We start from the raw sequence: 20,813 nt of genomic DNA on the forward strand, positions 1-20,813 counted from the left end.
ATGTTGAATTTTATATATATATATTTTGGCAACATATGCTGCCATCCAGGTGACATCTTTTTCAGGGAAGATGTATATCGGCAGGAGAATTCAGATCCGTCACTGGCACATTTATAAAATGAAAAACAAGTCAAAGAGACCCTGAACTGTTGAGCAGCTGAAATCCTATGTTAAGCAAAATGGGAACACATGTCACTTTCAAAACTACAGCAGTTCTCGGTCCTCAGTTCCGAAATGCTTACAGATTGTTGTTAAAAGAGATGGGGATGCAGCACAATGGTAAAAATGCCCCAGTCCCAACTTTTTTGGAAGATATTGCTAGCATCAAATTCAATGTGGGTATACATTTTAAACAAAAATACAATTTCTCAGTTTCAACATTTGTCTTTGTACTATTTTCAGTGAAATAGAGGATTTAAATGATGATTTGCACATTGTTGAGTTTTATTTTTATTTACATTTTGCACAGCACCGAACTTTTTTGGAAATGGGATTGTATTTTCTATACTACTTTTTGATTATAAATGATTTAACTATAAATGTACAAGTGGTTCATTCATAGTTGTGCTTTCTCTGTTTAAAAGGAGTCCACTTTTCATCAAACCAGAGTGTAGAGTGGAGGCACTGATGGAAGCCATGTTGTGTTCAAGAAATGCAAACACATCTGTGCAATGTGCGGCGCTGATCCTACAACTAGAGAACTGGTGATTAAAAAAGAGGAGCATTTGCATTACTTTATCTTAAAAACACCATGTTACCACTGCTGCTATTGACATATTTCTTTCTTTGTTTCTTTTGTTCGGTCTTTCTTTCGTTTTCTTTCTTTTTGTTTATTATTTTCTTTCTGTCTTGCTTTTATTCTTTTGTTCTTTTAGCCCTGAGACTTTAGAAAGGAAAGCAACAAATGTCCTCCTCCATCCTCTACTTTTTGTCACATCATGCTCTCTTCAGCCTCATGGACCAGGTTTGGGAACACCCTTTCTCCACTTCTTACATGTACATATCTTAGAAGAAAGCATTCCATGATCAGTGCAATTAAGGAGAAAGATGCAGATCCTTTTATACTTTTAGGGCTGTATTGGACATTAACGGAGTTTGACACTTTGCACACAAAGTTTGCAAACCAACTGTGATGAAAGCTTACCTATACAGTTTTATGGAGCTATCCTGAACCTAGTTTGTAAGTAATTGCAAGAGGAGAAAAAAAAACTTAAAAGTTAAGTTTATGAAAAAATATTAAGACTCATTGTAAGAAGCATATGTTAGACTTGACATTTAAGTCTGTGCCCAAAAACTAGAAATGACCAGACATTCTCAAAATACATTTACTTGAGCATCCAATGATGTATTTCCTTCCATTGAGGGTGGCTGATGTAGCAGGTTGTCTACTAAGATGTTCCAAATTAGCATTAGCATTAATAGCCGTTTTGGCTAGATGGATTCTTTGTACATGATTGGAGTCTGAGTAGATTTGAAGCTAAAGGCTGATACTCATGGCTTGGGATAAAGAGCACAAAATTGTGATAAGTAATGATTTTCATTTTCGGCTGTAAATCCTTCAAATATGATGGATTATATATATATTTTAATAAATTGCACCCTTGAATATGCTCCATCATATATGTATGTACTGTGTTAAAAAACAAATCATTAAGAGTTTTGCTGACAAACTTTTTTATATTTTTGATAGATTATGATTCACTCTTTGAGGAACAATTAACCCAGAGAATATCCTGTGTCCCCCTGATTACTCAAAGTCTGTCCAGCATAGCTGATCTTGTATGCAAGGTAGGTTACCCTACGGAATAGCGCTGATCTGTCTCATTGCTAATGTCTTGTGCGAAGGTCAAATCATGGATGCATCCTGTTTTATTATAACAATGAATCATTACAACTAAAAGAAATGGTAAAAGATTTTTTTTTTTTGTGAATAGTTATCTGTGCAGTGACTACTACCTCTACCTATGCTATACTGCATTGGATCCATACTGTAGGGGCTATATTGGTGTGTAGTTTATTATTGAAGATGTATTGCAATGATTTAATTTTGACACTGGGTGGCAAGGGTGAGCACAGGTGCATATATGGTGGTACTATATACCACTGTAGTCCTGTCATCATTTTGTAGCCTGTGCCATGTTGTTATGCCCATATTAGGAATGTCGGGTCTAAACCTCATATCTCTATGGGCAGAATAAATAGGGTTTTCAAAAAATCATCTCTATCGCACCCTGTCTTAAATAAAAATCTTCAGAACCTGATGCATTTTGTTCTGTGAACATTCTTCTCTCAAATACCACTGGATCCTCCGAATTACAAGGTCGTTAAAGAGTTAAAATATGAATATTACTACATGTGAGCTAAAGCTACTGCCAAGCAGCCATAACTTGTGCCTGTCTGCCTCAGATTGGGTTAACTCCTCGAAGCACTGGTCGACCTTTGCACGAGCTGCACAATTATACTGCTGACTCAGTGGCAGAAGAGACTGGAAGCCAAAAATGACATGATGCTCCCTGCTTCTACCAAAAGCAACAGTGTAATTGTAAAGTTTTTCAGAGATGTTCATGGCATTGTTACAGTTATGAACTGTACTGAACAGGCTATAAACCTGGCCCATGTTCTTACACTGTTGCATGAAGTCCGTTAAGTCCTGGTCAGGGCCAGATAAAAATTGATGCTTCTTATGTTCTGTTAGTTTCTTTGGGCCAGTTTCCTATATGCAAGGAGATGGTGATAAAAGATAATTCCAGATACTTTGTCTGTTGGCACAGGTGGTCCAGACAAGATGCCTGGCAACATATCGACTCTCAAGGTCTGGCTAGGTCTAGAATATTTCTCCCAGCTCTGCAAGGCACACGTTTTTGTCCGCTCAGACAGTCGATCTGCAGTTTATCACAATGACACCTGTTGGCTCCAGGTTAGCCACTGGAAATTTAATTCAGATATGGACTTGTGTTCTCCTGAGGTTAGAAACACAATTTTGAATGTGAGAGCCCCCTCTACTTGCGCTCTACATGAAGGTAGATGGAAGGCATTGCAGATTGGTGTTTAAAGAACCTGATAGATCCGCTCTTGTTCACCGTCAAAGTAGTCCTTTCTTTTTGCAGTCCCTGCTTGACAAAGGAAGGACCCCCTTTTTGATTAGCGTTTACGTGGCAGCCCTGGTAAGCTGCCTGGACTTGCCTGAAGGTTCCTCTTTGGGCTCCCATATAGTGACTGCTGCTTTCACACACTGATCATGAACAGAACCAACTGTGCCCAGTTCTGGCTTTGCAGGATGTCACTGCTGCAGTTGGGCTTCCCAGAATGGATCAGTTTTTTTTGTATGCTTCTCTGAGGTGAGACTGGGTTGGTGCTCTCCAAGTAGCAGCCCTGTCCTCACTTGCTGCTAGACACTCCGTTAGGGCCATAACAGCCTCCTGGGTTGCCCTCTAAGGTTCCTCTCTGGTAGACATCTGTGCAGCGGTTATATAGTCGTCGCCAGAGCCAGTCAGCCCCATGTGGTCACTATGCGTGTTGCGTAAGGCCCTGCAAATTACGCAAGGACTCCACCATGATTTTGTGTCAAAGCTGCATATTTGCTGCTCTGATGAGAGGATGGAGCAGAACTATCCAGTTGATCATGGGTCAGGTAGGAGGGCCCTTGTTCATTTTTACATTTTTTTTTAGTTAGGGTATCACAAGGTGACTGTTGGGCATACTTTATCAGACTGCAGGTAGCACATCTACTATCCACTTGGTAAGAACCACCCCTGATGGTCATCCACTACTCACATAACCACACTTACATGTACCTAGCGTTTCTATCATTTTAGGCAGTGACATGCCGCTATCACTAGCATAATGATGTTACATTTATCTATGTTCAAAATCTTAGTCTCAGTTGTGGATTTCTTTTAACTTTGCATTTTAAAATCCCAGACACTGCAGACAAGATCTTTACTGTCCCCTCTTATGACCTCTTATTACGTTTGCTTTTAAACATTTTTAACATTATTTATTTTACGATTACATTTCAACTGTGCATGTGTTGTTGGCTTCTTGGTAACAGACATGACATGAAAGTTGATTGTTGACTTTGATCAAGTAGTTTAGGAATTTGAGAAGATGAGGTAAGATAAAAAAAAATTTACTTCTGTGGGACAAATTTTTGAAAAGATCTCGTCAGATTTTAATTTATGATAAAAGATAAGATTTTGTGTGATACGGCCCCAGAGATCTTGTTTTGCTCATTCAGGGAATTAATTGGTAAGAGATACTGTTAAAAAGATTGTCAGGACTTTCTGATATGTATATATATATTTATGTTTTTTTTCCCTTTTTTATTTGGCAAGAGTCCCTTGGATGACATTCCTGTTCGACTGATCACTTTGTCTGTGATATCACTTCTAAGGATATGCCTTGGTCATCACTCCACCACTTTACAAAAAGCTGGGACCTATTCTCATCTTATTGGCTGCTGCAAGGTACAGAGGTGCAGCCTGGATGTGTTGGGAAGCCTTGCTGCCTGTAAAGGTAAATGTCTTCCATGTTATTGTTTAAAATGAACACTTGCAAGTAAGAACGATGACTTCAGCTGTTTGACCTCAGTGTGGGTTAAATATCCTAAACTATGAAAATGTGTTCATACACAAAATATTTTATTTACTACAAAAATACATGGATAGTGGAGAGCATTTGCCAGTCCGCAGTTCTGTGCTTTTTGCAGTGAATGAGTAAATGTAATGTATAAATGTGAGTTACCAGTTGTGAGTGATATGACCATGTTTTAGTAGTTTAAGGTATTCATTCTGTATTAAGGTCAAGACATCTTTCTAGCTGGGGCTCCTTTTAAAGTGTAGCTGTATGAAATATAGTTGTGCTGCTGGAAAAAAAATCAGCTGTGGGCTGTCCTCAGTGCTCAACATGCAGCAACAGAGGTACCAATGTAAACTTCAGTTTCTGAATGTTACTCAGAGTTAGAACCAGGATGTGTAGTGAGATGACAGTGGCTGCCATAGAGCTTGTCTGTTCCCTGACAACACAACATTAATTTATTTTGCCTTATGACATGACAGAAATTTTGTCCTGTGGAAAATTTTTTCTTAAAGATTTCAAAGGTTTTTTTTTTTTTTTGTTATACAAAACGATTTTCCTCTATTTTATTTATTTGGGCATACAATTTTAAACTGCGCATTGGATTCATCCATTTAAAATAAAAGTTTTTAGTATATGTTTTAGGTTTTATTTTAGTAGTTGCCTGGACTAATCATTAATGGTTAAGCATGTAAAGATAATTGTTGTCAGCATTCACTTCGTCATACACAAGTCAGAAAACGATGGCTAAAGCCCATTTCGTACCAGATGTGGTAAGTGTGGTGATTGTATTTTTGATGCATGTCGTGCAGGCATAGAGCAGTTTCTAGGCAGAAACAGCAAAGAAATGTAGTGTTATAATATGTAATCTAGGCTAATAAACAAGACAACAAATGTGGTTTTAACTCTTTGACAGATTGACAGAAATCCCATAATATTGTGGACCCACATGTATCTCCCCCTCCTCATATAGCTGTACATCACATGGTAAGAAAGCTAGCAACAGTCAAGGCAACAAGTCACATTATTTGCTGTGATGTCTACATAAAGTTTATTAAAGCTAACAGTACAGACATTTGTATTACACAAAAGTGCAAAGCAAACAGAAACTACATTTGCCTCGCAACGCATGTAACATTCCACTGTGAAATAACAAGTGTCTCGGAGTGGTTTGGATTACTATATGTGCTGTATTGCATCTATGTAAAATCAGCTTAACACAAATTGTGCTGTAATGAGCTTTCGTCTCTAACTTTACATTTACAATGTGCACCAGGTTAGAGAATGATCCACTACCCAAATAAAATAATCAGTAGCGTTCCTATTGAGGTGCAAACCACCAACAGGCTAAAAATTATACAAAGAAACAGAAGGCCTGCAATCTGTATTTGTAGAACTACTGAGTGGTTTTAAGTACTTGCCCTACGTGGGTAAGTGGACTTGATAAAATGGAAAGTGTGTAGAATGACATTTATATGTATTGTATAGTGCAGGGTTTTTCAACCTGTGGGCCGTGAAGCACCCTCCTGGGACTAAAAGGAGGCAGTGGATTTGTCATAAAACATAAGTGGAAAAAAGATTAACTTACTAATTTAAATTCTAAGGATGAAACGTTTTCACATTATAATTGATATTAATACAGACATACGAATAAAAACATCTCAGTTGTGGGCTAATTAAACGTCATCTGTTTTAGACACCGTAGCTGCGGGCCTGGGATGCAAGCCGCAGATGGAGAACTTTCTCAGCGATCTTTGTTTGGTGTGGACTTACCAGACCTTTTTCTTTAGTTAGCTTGGTTTTGACCTTTGTGAACTAGAGCTGGGTAATATGGCCAAAAATATTACAATGATGAACAAAATTCATATCGTTAGATATCGATACATATCGCAATAAATGTCATCATTATTTCATTTAACATTTCACAAATCTGTTGTGGGACAGTGGAAGAAAGTGTCTGAGATGGTTTTTATTAGCTGGAAAAGCACGGCCGCAGTTTTTATAATATTCATATGTAAGAAGGAAAATTTATTTTTAGCTGTTTGGTGACGAGTTCTCAGCTATCCTGTTACAGCTGCTAAACAAGTGGTAAACAGTGATAAACTGTTTAGTTTCTCAACAGTGTCAATATACTATGAACAGCAAACATTAGTTGGCTCAGTAGGTCAGTGATGGATCACACCACCTTACTCCCATCACTCCTACCACATCCATGTCAGAGCATATCACAGTATTCAAACACAAGCTAGCCAGACGTCTGCATTTCTCTATAGTAATTTGAGGGGTGAACCACAACATATCTAACAACAGACAGTTGTTTAAACTAAAAGCTTTTGTATCTTGTTTGATTTACAGTAACATCAATTTACCCTGTTGTGTGAGTGACTGAGCGCTGCTTCAAGTTAATCAGCTGTAAAAAAAAAAAAAAAAAGCTAGCCTGGAAAGTTGGCGCTCTCCCACTCTGAAATGCCTCACAGCTTCCTCAGTTTACTTTTGTTTAAAGCAGGGCTGTATGAACCCACTTCTTTCTTTCACTTTCATTGCTTGGGAAATATGACTGTCCCAGCACTGTAACAGTGCTTTAGTTTTGAGGAGCAGAAGTGATTTAATGCTGCTAAAGTTTGTTAGGATGTACAGAAATATGTGAGTTGACTTTGCTACAGTACAGTTATGCCACTGATCTCGTCACTTACGCTTGGTCACAGGAGAACAGATTGCTGATCGCTCCACTCAAATGGAATATATAACTCCATGTTTCAGATGTTGCTAAAGTATATGTGGCGACTCAGTTGTACTTGTCGCCCCTCCCTCTCTAATCAGTCTTCTGTAGTGTGTCTTCTCCTGCCGACAGCAGAGTAGTGCCGTTTCCTTGCAGTAGAAAACACTGCCAGGGCTGTTGCTAGAATGTGGAGGTGTGAGAATGGTGTATTTTATCGAGGAAAATCATATCACTTAATTATCAGTATAATTTTAAATTGGAAAAGTTTGAGAAGCCCTGATATGGTGCCTTCTCCAAGAGCTTTACACATATCCATTAAATTACTTACAATGTAGAAACAAAGTTGAGTGCGAGACAGATAAGAAGAGCACTACAGTTATTGAGACATGAAGATGTGACAGAATATGTTCCTTAAATGAAAGAATGTTTTGAAAGAATTTCAAACATTCATGTGAATGAAACAAAAGTGTTGTGTGCAACAGAAGATATTTAACCAGTACAGATGGACCTGCCCTAAAATTGTCAGCAGGTAATATGTTGATGTTTAATATCCTACAAGCAGTTAAATCTATTCAAAGTAATTAGCTACAACCATGTAGTGGTGTAGCACGTTTGGCCTGCTAACTAAGCAATCTCCAAAACACCAATGAATCAGGCTCTGTGCAGATGTAAGTTGTAGTGAAGCATATAAATACAAACAAAAAATGGTCCCAGTATTGACTGCTGCGGAACATTGTAGGTGGCAGTAGTTGGGGCTGACTGCATCCCGTCACAAACTGTTTGTCCAAAAAACAACTTTTCTGTTTTCTGAAGTGTTCCTGAGCCCATGTGGTAATATCCATTACAGAATGATGTCAGTTTTTAATGCAGTGCCGTCTGAGGGATCGAAGGTCACGGGCGTTCAATGTTGGTTTTCTGCCTTGCCGCTTACTTGCAGAGATTTCTCCAGATTCTCTGAATCTGATATTATGGACTGTAGATGATAAAATCCCTAAATTCCTTGCAATTTCACATTGAGAAACGTTCTTAAACTGTTGGACTATTTGCTCATGCAGTTGTTCACAGAGTGGTGAACCTCGCCCCATCCTTGCATTTTAATGCCCTGTAAGCCATCTTTTTGTCCCAGGTGTGCAGTTATTTAGTTATGTAATAATGGTATGTTACCATAGTGAATCCTAATGTCTTCTAAAGCACCTTGCAGAAGAAAAGATGTCACTCAGGTGTTTATTTTGGTCTCACCCCCCATAAGCCAGCACTGAACAATGCAATGAGCTATGGGCCTATAAAGTCATGAGCATGAATCAAGAAAATTTCTCGAACATTTCTACAAGCTATGGACATTATTTTGATTCAGAAGTGATGCCACCAGTGGGGTCAGAATCAAAGTTTAATTCATGAACTGATCAGATTCAGTTCAAAGCTGTTTATCCTTGATTTTTTTTAAGCCCCAGGAAAACAGGATCTAGAGCTTTTTGTATTAAAAACTAATTTATTTTAACATCATTGGAATTAGGTAGTTGACAGTAATGTAGTGTACCATGGTAGTCAAAGTCAGATTTATTTATATGGATGTTTTACTTTTTTACAACAGGCATGTTTTATAACAGGTGTCTGAGCTCCCATGAGCAAGCCAAGGTTAACAGTGTTCAAGGAGAACCTACTTAAGAGCAAGAGTCAAGTCAAATATTTCATATACCACTTTTTACAACAGGTGTTGTAAAAAAAAAAAAAAAATCCAGGTTCAAGCCTGTTTCATCAACATTCATTTGAAAGATTGATTTATTGATCTATGGCTTGAAATCATGCACTGTACTCACTTGGTAACCATGTTATGTAAACTACTTTTGTACATTTTTAAATAACGTGAGACAAGATGGCTACAGACGTCCTATCGCCAGCAGCTCAGCTTTTTTTTTTTTTTTTTCCTCCCCACAAATATTGTCATATATCGTGTACCCTGGTGAAGTAGCAGGAATGTATGAAAACATAAATACTGCCTAAGTTTTAGACTTGAGAGACATTTAATACGTTAAAGAGGTGAATAACATTGTCTAAAATACACATAAAGTAAAAATCATACAAATTTTTTTTATTTTTGTTGTATTAATATTGGAATGGCAATTTTGAATGTTTGTCATTTTGTAGAGAATGCGGACACAGTTCATGAGGCGCTTGCAGTTCTTCTGCTATATCTGCAGTGTCCTGATGTGCATGCCACAGTAAGTCTGCCTTGAGTAAAGAAAATATTTATTTCCTAATAATTCCATTCTATTTCTGTGTAGCATTCATTATTTTACAGGTCATTGCCAAGTTTTTTGTTTCCTAGGTCTTGAAGAAAACACATCAAGCCATTCTTAAATGGTTTAGCATATGTTCACCCTCCACTGATTTATGGAAGACTGTCCATCATGGTAAGCACCCCCTGAGTTTTGTTGCACAGTGGCTGTAAGACTGTAGGGTTAGGGTTAAAAGCTGGATGCACTCATGTTTTGGCTCATTGGTTTGTACTCATTATTGTAAATTTGCCATGAAGTTACAAGCATCAGGGAACAGCAAAGGAGAAAACATATTTAACAAACAATTACAAAGAAGAGCACAAAATATGACATTTTTCAATACTTGGTGAAATAAGTTGAAAATTTTCTGAACACATTCAGTGATGGTGAGATCTGGGCTGTCGGGTGCCAGTCTATTATTTTGAGAACTGTGCTCCTTGGTTTAATTTTCAAATGTTGTTGACTTTGACGTTGTTGTTGTTGTTGTTGTTGTTGTTGACATAGTTGTTGACGTTGTAGTGGTTGTTGACGTTTATTCAGTAACAGTTTGTTGATGGCCAAGTATCCTTTCAGACCCATAGCATGTGTCTTTTTTGAAAACTCCTGTTTTTTTCATTTTCCTTTTTATTTTCCTTTCATATAAATGAATTTTTACATGTGCTCTGGTTTCCTTTAGCACTCAGTGGGATTTCCATTAAATGTTGTAAAATATTAAGCTAACATCCAGTTTCCCACTGTGAGTTTATTACTGCTTATGGCAACTCTAGCATGTTTAGAATAGCTTTGGGTATTTTATTTCATACACACACTTTAGGACGGCAAACTTGTGCATTTATGCACTCTGCTGTTCTGTGGTGCAAGTTTAATAAAATGAAAAAAGCTAGTAGACTGTTTATTTCAATTTTATTTCGAACCACCACGCATGCATTATTCCAATATTTGATGTACAGGAGTAAAAAGCAGTCAGTTACTCTTATAACTTTAAATTTTATAATCACTTAAGTATGAATCTGATATTATAATGTAGTATATTGTCTAATAAGTCTAATATAATGTATTATATATGTCTAGTAAGTTTTTTTTTTTTTAATGTAAGATCTACACATCCTGTATGTTTTTGCATTTTACCTGCAATATGCACGGATGCCAGAACCACAGGAGTGAGCAGGGATTTGATTCATGACTTTTCAAAGAATTGGGACTTTTTTTTTCTTTGATTGAGTTTAGGACACTTACCTAAAGAAACCCTTGCGGTTTCATGTTTGGTGAGAGGACCGCTGCGGTTTACTAATGTAGAAGAAATGTGTTTACTGCAATGCACAAAAACAGTTTAATATTTTAATACTGCTACTTTGTTAAACTAAGACATGAGATGTTAGCTTGCAAAGTTAATCTGCTTATCTGAGCAGAACCATAGACATTATAAAGGTTGTAGTGCTATAGTTTGTAGTGTTTTTCAATTGTTCTACTGTGCATATGCCGAGCTCCACAACAGGGTGCATATGGCAGGGGTTGGTTGTTTGTGGCAATAAACTTTGCCCCATCACTTTTTGAGGTGTGGCACCACCCCTGGCCATGCATGTTGCTAAAGCAAATTATTTGTATGCCTGTTGTACTTGCCTGCAAAGTGTTTCTGGTTCTCATTTGATTCTGACATGCATTGATGGGCAAACAATTCCAGGCAGTACTAAGGTCAGGCAAACAGCTCAACAGAGGCAAAATGTATCATTTTAGAGCTTGAAGTTCTCAGCACAAGGCGCATATGATCAGGTATGGCAGGCCTTATTCATAAAACAGCTGCCATCTCTTCCTATGATTCATGTATTCATAATGCATTAGAAATGGTCATACAAATACAAAGATTTTGTAGTGGTACCAGGAAATTGTACCAAGTCTTTTATGCACCCATGAAAATAAGGTTCTTTATTACTTGTGCCAAATCCAATTATGTAAATCTGCTTTCTTTCCTGAATATTGTAAGTAAACAAAACAAGTTTCTTTGGGTTTATAATTACTTGCGTACTGGTTTAATACAGACATTGAGCAACTGTTTGTATGTGTTTCAGACCTCTTCCCTTTATTGAAAAAGCATGTGTGTGATGGACGATGGGAAGTGAGAGATTCCACTCTTGAATTTATTATGCAGCTCACCGCTACACTTAAAGGTACCACAGTGATAAGAATCATTCCCCAACCTTTGTCAGCCCTGAATCATGTAATCTTGTAACGTTGTCATAGGAAGTGGATCTTTATTGGCAACATAAACAGTCTTTTTTTTTTTTTTTCTTCTCCCCCCAGGCAATAGTAAATATGTTGAAGCTCTCCATGATTGTGGCATGGTCTCAGTGCTGTTCACATCATTGTCAGATGTAGAGGGCTATGTCCGAGCAAGTGCAGTGGCTGCTCTTGGGGAGACGTTAACTACAACTGACCTGCAACTCTCTACTAGCCTTCAGGTGAAGCCATTTTAAATCTCTCCATTTTAAATACATATTGTAAAGGGGCGCTAGTGAGCAAGCAATGGAGTAGGTGGCGTTTTGTAGCGCTCTTCAGAACATTTTGTCATTTAAGTGTTATTTTTCATATCTAATTCATGTATTTACTGGATAGAAAAAGAAACAATGGCCAGCAGGAGCACTGAAGGTCGTAATATTAACATTGCAATGACCGGGCCTGCTAAAGCTTGTGAGCTGATTTTGCTACCATTTTCAAGGATGAAGTATGGGTGGTGCTTAAAAGTGAAATGTCTGCCATCAAACTAGAGATACAGTCCGGCAACTTTCTAACTTTAAGACCGCAGATAACGGGGTAGCAGCGATGGGTAACAAAATGAACGAGATGGAGAAGGGGCTTTCTGAATGTTTAGATGACGTGGTTTTGCAGCGTACGGTACAGCAACCTTCAAACCAGGTGGCTGTCTTAGAGGACAAATGTGAAAACTTGGAAGGAAGATCCAGGCATAATGATATGTGGATAATAGGTTTACCAGAACGTAGACATTGCTTTCCTTCAGGAAAATATATCTGATCATACATGTTTACGTAATAGATGAGTGGGCGAAGTTTATCATTCAAAGTTTCACTTTAAATCAAAGGGGGCAACACTTCTTATTAGTAAATATGTACCTTTTATTTCTTCCCAAATTGATGCAGGCCCCTAGCCAGCACTTTATGGGAAAATTATGACACCCTAGTTACTTTAGCCAGTTTTTATGCCCCCAAATGGGACGATGCTGCGTTCTTTACTAATTTAATTTCCTCATTACCAGATTCCAAATGAACCATTTGTTAATTGGCAGAGACATGAACTGTGTGTTGGACCCTAGACTGAACCATAGCTCTGATAACCGTGGGAGTTTCTAAAGCTGCTCTCGCAATTCAGCTGTTTCTTAATACTTAAGGTATCGCTGATGTTTGACAGACTTAACCTTACTGCTCATAAGTACGACTTCTATTTAGCTGTTCACAAAAGGTTCTCACGTATTGATTATATTTTAATGGATAAGCATCTTCTTCAATGGGTTCAGGAATGTGACAGTTGTAGTCTCTGATCAAGCTCCTCATAAACTGAAAAATCTACCAACCACAAAACTTACACACTCTCAGAAATCAAATCAAATCAAATTTATTTGTATAGCGCTTTTTACAACGGATGTTGTCACAAAGCAGCTTTACAGAATTTCGGAAAAGACAAAGTTTCAACAGGACTGTAAGAATGTACAGAAACCCCCCGGTGGGCAAGCCAGGGGCAACAGTGGCAAGGAAAAACTCCCTCAGAACTGAGGAAGAAACCTTGAGAGGAACCAGGCTCACCAGGGGGGACCCATCCTCCTCTGGTCAAACTACCTACAAATGATTATATTACTAATATTAACAGCAGTAATATTGGCATTAGGAATAACTAGGAGTCTATGAGAACATCAGTGTAGGGTGGGCAGCTCGTCCAAGGCAGGTGGTGGTAGCTGGGGCATGGGCAGCTGGTCTGAAGCGGGTAGCAGGAGGGCTCAACAGTCGGTCGTCCTTCAGTGTCCAGGCGGACATATGGGTGATTGTATACTCGGAAAGAAAGCAGGTAGATGGAATTAGTTTTATTCTATCCGTTTGTACATAAACAGGGAATGTAAAGATTTACAGAGTGTGGCTAACGACTCCGGCAGATCTGACTATGACAGCTTAACTAACAGGAGAGAACCAGAAGGACACACAGACACGGCAGCACTCTGAAACAGTTTGGCATCCCTCCGCTCCACCGTCCACAAACTTGAGTGACCGCATGCGAGCAGCGGGACGACAGCACCAGCGTCTCAGTTTACTATAATTCCCTGTGTTTATGGACCCCTGGATCTGCTGCCTTTATCTAAGGGGGAACATTAGCTACCAAAAGCTAAACTGAACAAGTGAGTTTTCAGCCTAGTCTTAAAGATTGAGACTGTGTCTGAGTCCCGAACAGTTTCTGGAAGATCATTCCAGAGTTTGGGGACTTTATAAGAAAAAGCTCTTCCCCAGCTGAAACCTTCTGAATTCTGGGGACTATTAATAAGCCAGCACTCTGTGATCTGAGTGGTCGTGATGGCTCATAATGAGAAACAAGGTCTGTAAGTACTCGGGAGCGAGACCATGTAGGGCTTTATACGTCAATAAAAGGATTTTATAATCAATATGGAATTTAATAGGCAGCCAATGAAGTGATGATAGCACTGGACTAATATGCTCAAATTTTCTAGTTTTAGTGAGGACCCTGGCTGCGGCGTTTTGGACTAGTTGGAGTTACAGTAGTCTAGCCTAGAAGTAATAAAAGCGTGTACTAGTGTTTCTGCATCACGCAGAGACAGGGCATTTCTGATCTTGGCAATGTTGCGAAGATGTAGTAAAGCTGTCCTAGTGATGCTGCCTATGTGTTGATCAAATGATAAATCTGAATCAATTATAACGCCAAGATTTTTTGCTGCTGATCCAGGTGTAACTGGAAAGTCGGCGAGATTTAAGATTAAATCTGGTAATTTACTTCTTGCTAATTTTGGACCCAGAAGGAGATCCTCTGTTTTGTTACTGTTTAATAGGAGGAAGTTACATGACATCCAGCCTTTCACGTCTTTTACACAGTCCTCCATTTTCTTTAACCTGTATTTGTCATCAGGCTTGGCTGATATGTACAGCTGAGTATCGTCTGCATAACAATGAAAGTTTACGCCATGGTTACTTATAACTGTGCCTAACGGTAACATGTATAGTGTAAATAATAATGGTCCTAATATAGACCCCTGCGGAATTCCAAATCTCACTTTTGAATAATTGGAAGATAAATTGTTTACCTAACAAACTGATAACATTCTGATAGGTAAGATCTGGACCATGATAGGGCCGTCCCTGTGATTCCAACCATGTCTTCTAACCTTTCTAAGAGAATATTGTGGTCTATTGTATCGAAAGCTGCGCTAATGTCAAGTAGCACTAAGAGAGATATGTAGCCTTGATCAGAGGCAAGAAGAAGATCATTACTTATCTTAACTAGAGCCGTCTCAGTGCTGTGGTGTGGCCTGAATCCAGATTGAAATTTTTCATATATGTGTAGATATGAACTAAGTTGTTGGGCCACAGCTTTTTCTAAGATCTTTGATATAAACGGTAAGTTAGAAACAGGCCTGTAATTAGACCAAACGGTAACATCAAGATTTGGTTTCTTGATCAGAGGTTTGATAACTGCTAGTTTAAAAGCTTTGGGTACATGGCCCAGACTAAGGGATGAGTTTTCAATAGTTGAAATAGGGTTTATAATGACTGGCAGGACTTCTTTGAGTAATTTTGATGGAATTGCATCGAGTATGCAATTTGCAGAAGAGATAATCTTCTCTAGCTCTAGCTGTGGGAGTGGGTAAAAAGTTTCCAGGCTCTTTTCTACAGCTGTGTTTTGTTCTATATCAGCCAAGTCAGATGACAGCCAAGCTGGATTTGAATTTGATACTGTGGGTTGAATTTGTTGTCTAATATTTTCAATTTTATTATTAAAGAAGTCCATAAAAACTTCATTAGTGAGAGTTGCTGGAATTTCTGGTTCAGTACCTGCCTGATTTTTTGTGATTTGGGAAATCACACTAAACAGAACTCTAGGATTATATTTATTATTCTTGATCAGCGAGGCCAGATATGCTGAGCGAGCTTTAGTGAGAGCATTTCTATACTCTATAAGGCTGTCCTTCCAGGCAGTGTGGAACACTTCCAGTTTGGTTTTTCCGCTCTAATTTCTGAGCTGTTTGTTTTAAGGTCCGGGTTTTATCGTTGTACCACGGGGCTTTTTCTGCCTTCTTTTTATTTTATGTGGGGCCACATTTTCTAAAGTGGATCGTAAGGTATTTTCTAAATAATCGGTTAGTAAATCTAGTTCCATTGGGTCTGATGCAGCAGAGACTGGGGTTGATGACTCGAATATTTTCTATAAATTGTAGGGCGGTAAAAGGTTTTATTGAGCGCTTTGTTGAATAACGAGGGGACGTATATATATTATGGCTAAGTCGTAGCTCATATGAAATTAAGAAATGGTCGGAGATTGCTGTGGTTTGTGGTAGGATATTAAGCTTGTCTATGTTATGACCTAGTGTCAACTAAATCTAACATGTCACTGCAGTAGTGTGTAGGCCCTGTTACATTTTGGGTAAAACCAACAGAGTCTAGGATTGAGGTAAATGCCTTTTTTAGTGGGTCGTCTACCTTCTCAAAGTGAATATTAAAATCCCCTACAAAAAAAAAGGTATGACATCGTCACTGGGGCAGTACCCATTTTGTCACTGTGGTGGGACCCTCAGGGGTACATCTCAGTACCTTTAGTCAGGGAACATAACTGTACCAAAATTAATTGAAATTATATTTTCTACTGATTGTACTGATTCCACATACCCCAACTTGTCTCCAGGCTTTATATTTAATGTTCTGTTTTAAAATATTAGTTTATAAAAACATACAAATGTCTACTTTCCGCTAGGAAAAACTTGCTTAAGGTAAGCACTGTTGCACCTTTGAGGGTACACTTACATTGTTTGCACCTTGATGAACGAATCATGTACCTGCACACCTGTGGTGTGTGTGTGTGTGTGTGTGTGTATGTGTGTGCATATATATGCATATATATACATACACACACACACACACACACACACTGCTCAAAAAAATAAAGGGAACACTTAAACAACACAATATAACTCCAAGTAAATCAAACTTCTGTGAAATCAAACTGTCCACTTAGGAAGCAACACTGATTGACAATTAATTTCACAGCTGTTGTGCAAATGGAACAGACAACAGGTGCAAATCATTGGCAATTAGCAATAAACTCAATAAAGGAGTGGTTCTGCAGGTGGGGACCACAGACCACTTCTCAGTACCTTTCTGCTTTCTGGCTGATGTTTTGGTTACTTTTGAATGTTGGTGGTGCTTTCACACTCGTGGTAGCATGAGACGGACTCTACAACCCTCAAAAGTGCAGCTCATCCAGGATGGCACGTCAATGCGAGCTGTGGCAAGAAGGTTAGCATAGTGTCCAGAGGCTGGAGGCGCTACGAGGAGACAGGCCAGTACACCAGGAGACGTGGAGGAGGCCGTAGGAGGGCAACAACCCAGCAGCAGGACCGCTACCTCTGCCTTGTGCAAGGAGGAACAGGAGGAGCACTGCCAGAGCCCTGCAAAATGACCTCCAGCAGGCCATAAATGTGCATATGTCTGCACAAACGGTTAGAAACCGACTCCATGAGGATGGTATGAGGGCCCGATGCCCGAGCGATCTGCTGCCTGCAACATCCTTCAGCATGACCGGTTTGGCAGTGGGTCAGTAATGGTGTGGGGTGGCATTTCTTTAGAGGGCCGCACAGCCCTCCATGTGCTCGCCAGAGGTAGCCTGACTGCCATTAGGTACCGAGATGAGATCCTAAGACCCCTTGTGAGACCATATGCTGGTGCGGTTGGCCCTGGGTTCCTCCTAGTGCAGGACAATTCTAGACCTCATGTGGCTGGAGTGTGTCAGCAGTTCCTGCAAGATGAAGTACAGAACAAATTATTCAATGAGAATATTTAGATCATTCAGATCTAGGATGTGTTATTTGAGTGTTCCCTTTATTTTTTTTGAGCAGTGTATATAAATAGTTTGTGTGTATGTGTATATATATGTGTAGCCACGACCCTGAGGGAGAAGCGGCTAAGAAAATGTGGTTGTGTGTGTTTATTTATGTGGGTGTGTATATGATGCAGTTTTTAGGTTTTTGTTTTTAGTTTTTTTTTGTTTGTTTGGTTTTTTTTTTTTTTTTTTTGTTTTTTTTTTTTAATGTGCTAGGATTTTTTCTTTGTGGTTAGTAATTTTCATGCAGGTCATAGTTAATTTTTTGTTAAGTAATCGATTACTCATTTAATTAGTGTAAGTATACTTCATCACAACATTACTGTAAATGACCATCACTAATTATTACCAGGCCTGCATTGCCAATTGTTTAACATTGCTCCTGAGCTACAACGGCAAGCCTAGCTTTCATCTCTGTGTTGTTTTCTTTCATATTTTTTCAGGAGGAAGCAGTTAAACATCTGCTGACCATTCTAACCGAAGACACTGACAGCTTCCCCCGTCGTGCTGTAATGAAGGTCTTCACATCATGGCTGAAAAGCACCCTTGTTTTTACAGCATTAGACCACACTCTGAGTTCAGTGTTGTCACTGGGTAGCAGTGACTTTGACTGGGAGGTGAAAGTTCACACGCTGGAGTTAGCAGATGTGTTGATGGATTCCTTATTAAATTGCTGTCCATATTCCATCCATACCTTCCAGTCTTCTGATAGGACAGGCATAAAGCAAGCACTTAATGAGCTGATGGTTTTAGGGCTGTTTGATTTGCTGTTGAAATGCTTATTTGAATGTGACAGACCTGTCTCTGAGAAAGCCTGTGCACTCTTGCTGAAGCTCCAAACATTTATGAGGGAGACCTTCAGTGCTGGCCACAGTGATCTTACCCTTGAAATAAGCGGGTGCAGTTGGAGTGAAGAAATGCTTCAAAGATGCTACAAGAAACAACAGGGTAATGAGTCTAATTGTATGAAAAATGGAGATCAAGTTCCTGACTTGCCAAAAAAGGTGGGTCTGTTTGAGTTATTAGAATTATTAGATCTTGAAGACATGCAGTATATTTCATCACTTAGTAGTGATCATGTGATCAATTCACCTCAATCTATAATGGAAGACATTCTGTTTGCAGCACAGCAGAGTGAAGAAAATGTGGTAGACTGCTATTAAGGATGTGCCATTTAATATTGATATTGGCTAGCAAAGGACATTGGACAGGTCAGCTAATGGGGCATGTCGTTGATTAATATGCATGTGGCATGCTTGAAGCTGTTTGCCCAGGGCATTTCAAAGGTTTTATAAAAGCAAAAGATGGAAGAGAGGATACACAAAGACTTGCATGTCATGTTGGTAATAGTATTAATATTGCTCTTTTGAAGTGCAACAGCTATGGTGAAGTGTACAGTTATTCCCTGATCTGATGTTCATACTACATCATGACTATTACTAATTGTCAAAACTAGGTAACATAAGATACTTTTTTTTATTATCATTAAATTAGAAATTTTTGCCTCATTTGTGCTTGATGTTGCTCATTCTGCGTGAAATTGGCCCCACAATGTAGTCCTTTTTTATAACACTTCTGAGAACAGAACTGAACATTTCCTTGGATTTCTGTTATTTTGCTCTGCAATTCTTTGTAATTTGGTGTTTTTGTAGTGTGTGTGTGTGTGTGTGTGTGTGTGTGTGTGTGAGAGAGCGAGAATGAAACGGATGTATTGGCACATTGGAACAATTTTACTGGGATATTAACTATTATACAAGTGTCAAGCATAAAAATGAGAAAATAAATGGCAATGAAGGAACATTGGTGTCAGTAACCTGTCATTCATTATGTGCCATAAGGTGAACGAAAAAACATAAAATAATGTCATTATACACCATTACACCAAAGGAAAAGTCAAATTTTTCTTTAATAAAAAGTTGCCAAGCTAAAATATATTTGTAATGAAGCAGGCAGTTTCAGGTAATGTTATAAACATCCAGTGATTAGTAGTTCTGCAGACAAATTGTTGATGGAGGACAAATGAGAATCGCCAGACAGGTTCAAGCTGACAGAAAGCCTGCAGTAACTTAGATAACCACTCTGTGCACATGTGGTGATGAGAAAAGTATCTTTGATTGCGAAACATGTCAAACCATGAGTGGGATACAACAGCAGAAGACCACTTCGGGTTCCAATTCTATCAGCCATAAACACAAACCTGAGGTTGCGGAGGGCACAGGCTCACCAAAACTGGATAAATGATTAATTTTGATTTCTGCTGAGGCACATGAATCCATGGACACAACAGGCCTTGTCCAGGCTGGTTGAGGTGGTATAATGGTTTGGGGAATGTTTTCTTGGCATAATTTGGGCCTGTGGTCTAAATTGACCTCAAGGGGGCACTGCAATGCATAATCATGTATAAATGATATAAAATCAGCATATCTCTTGCTCAGTTTAAATGAAAGAATATGCCCAGCTCAGGGTTAGGTAGAGTGTGTTTGTGTTTGTGTTTGGTGACCATCAGAAGAAAGAGTAGGGCTAGGAGTGACCACCTCAATTTTCTGTTGCTTTTCAAGTGGCATTGTTTTCCCTTCCTCTCAATAAAAGAGCATTTCTCAAACAGAAATGATGGCCTCATCTGACTCTTCTTCTGCACCATGTCAAATTATGTACATATTGAAGCTCTTTCATCTGTGGCTTCACCTCATATGTCAGCCACTCTCAGATTACTCTGTCCAAGGGATCACTGTGTATATAGACATATCTATGTGTATCACTGTGTGTGTATGTATATATATATGTATGTATATATGTGTATATATATATACATACATACATACATACATACATACATACATACATACATACATACATTTCTTTTGTCAGAAGAAAACCTCATATCTCCGTTTTTTGATGTTTTTCAGTTTTTGCCATAATGTGAAAATGCCTGTTACTCTTTACATTGAGTGTAAATTTCATGATGAATGGACCAAAAGAAATGACTTGGAAAGATGTCTGGTTCTGCTGACTTACATTAAAAGTAAAGTAGGTTTTTTCTTTCTCCTGTAAAGTTACCATTTAGTTACCAAGGTTTTCTTCTGACAGCAGCGATATGTATGTATGTATGTATGTATATATGAAACTACATATTTCTGGTTTGG

The 20,813-nt window shown here is 38.7% G+C and overlaps 1 protein-coding gene across 2 annotated transcripts in view; it reads left to right on the plus strand.

Annotated features, from left to right (window-relative positions):
• The window catches only part of brat1 (BRCA1-associated ATM activator 1), a 37,331-nt gene extending 17,863 nt beyond the window's left edge, over window positions 1-19,468 (plus strand). For both annotated transcript variants that reach the window (XM_017717748.1, XM_017717749.1), the window contains exons 6-14: window positions 585-704; window positions 876-964; window positions 1,691-1,788; window positions 4,335-4,515; window positions 9,440-9,513; window positions 9,621-9,705; window positions 11,637-11,735; window positions 11,869-12,026; window positions 18,114-19,468. In XM_017717748.1, the coding sequence (XP_017573237.1) occupies window positions 585-704; window positions 876-964; window positions 1,691-1,788; window positions 4,335-4,515; window positions 9,440-9,513; window positions 9,621-9,705; window positions 11,637-11,735; window positions 11,869-12,026; window positions 18,114-18,833 (1,624 nt within the window). In that variant the 3' untranslated portion in view covers window positions 18,834-19,468. The remainder of the gene's footprint in view (window positions 1-584; window positions 705-875; window positions 965-1,690; window positions 1,789-4,334; window positions 4,516-9,439; window positions 9,514-9,620; window positions 9,706-11,636; window positions 11,736-11,868; window positions 12,027-18,113) is intronic.
• Window positions 19,469-20,813: the final 1,345 nt, after the last annotated feature.

The sequence above is a fragment of the Pygocentrus nattereri genome, chromosome 12, assembly GCF_015220715.1.
Source record: "Pygocentrus nattereri isolate fPygNat1 chromosome 12, fPygNat1.pri, whole genome shotgun sequence".
In the NCBI taxonomy this organism is placed as follows: domain Eukaryota; kingdom Metazoa; phylum Chordata; class Actinopteri; order Characiformes; family Serrasalmidae; genus Pygocentrus; species Pygocentrus nattereri.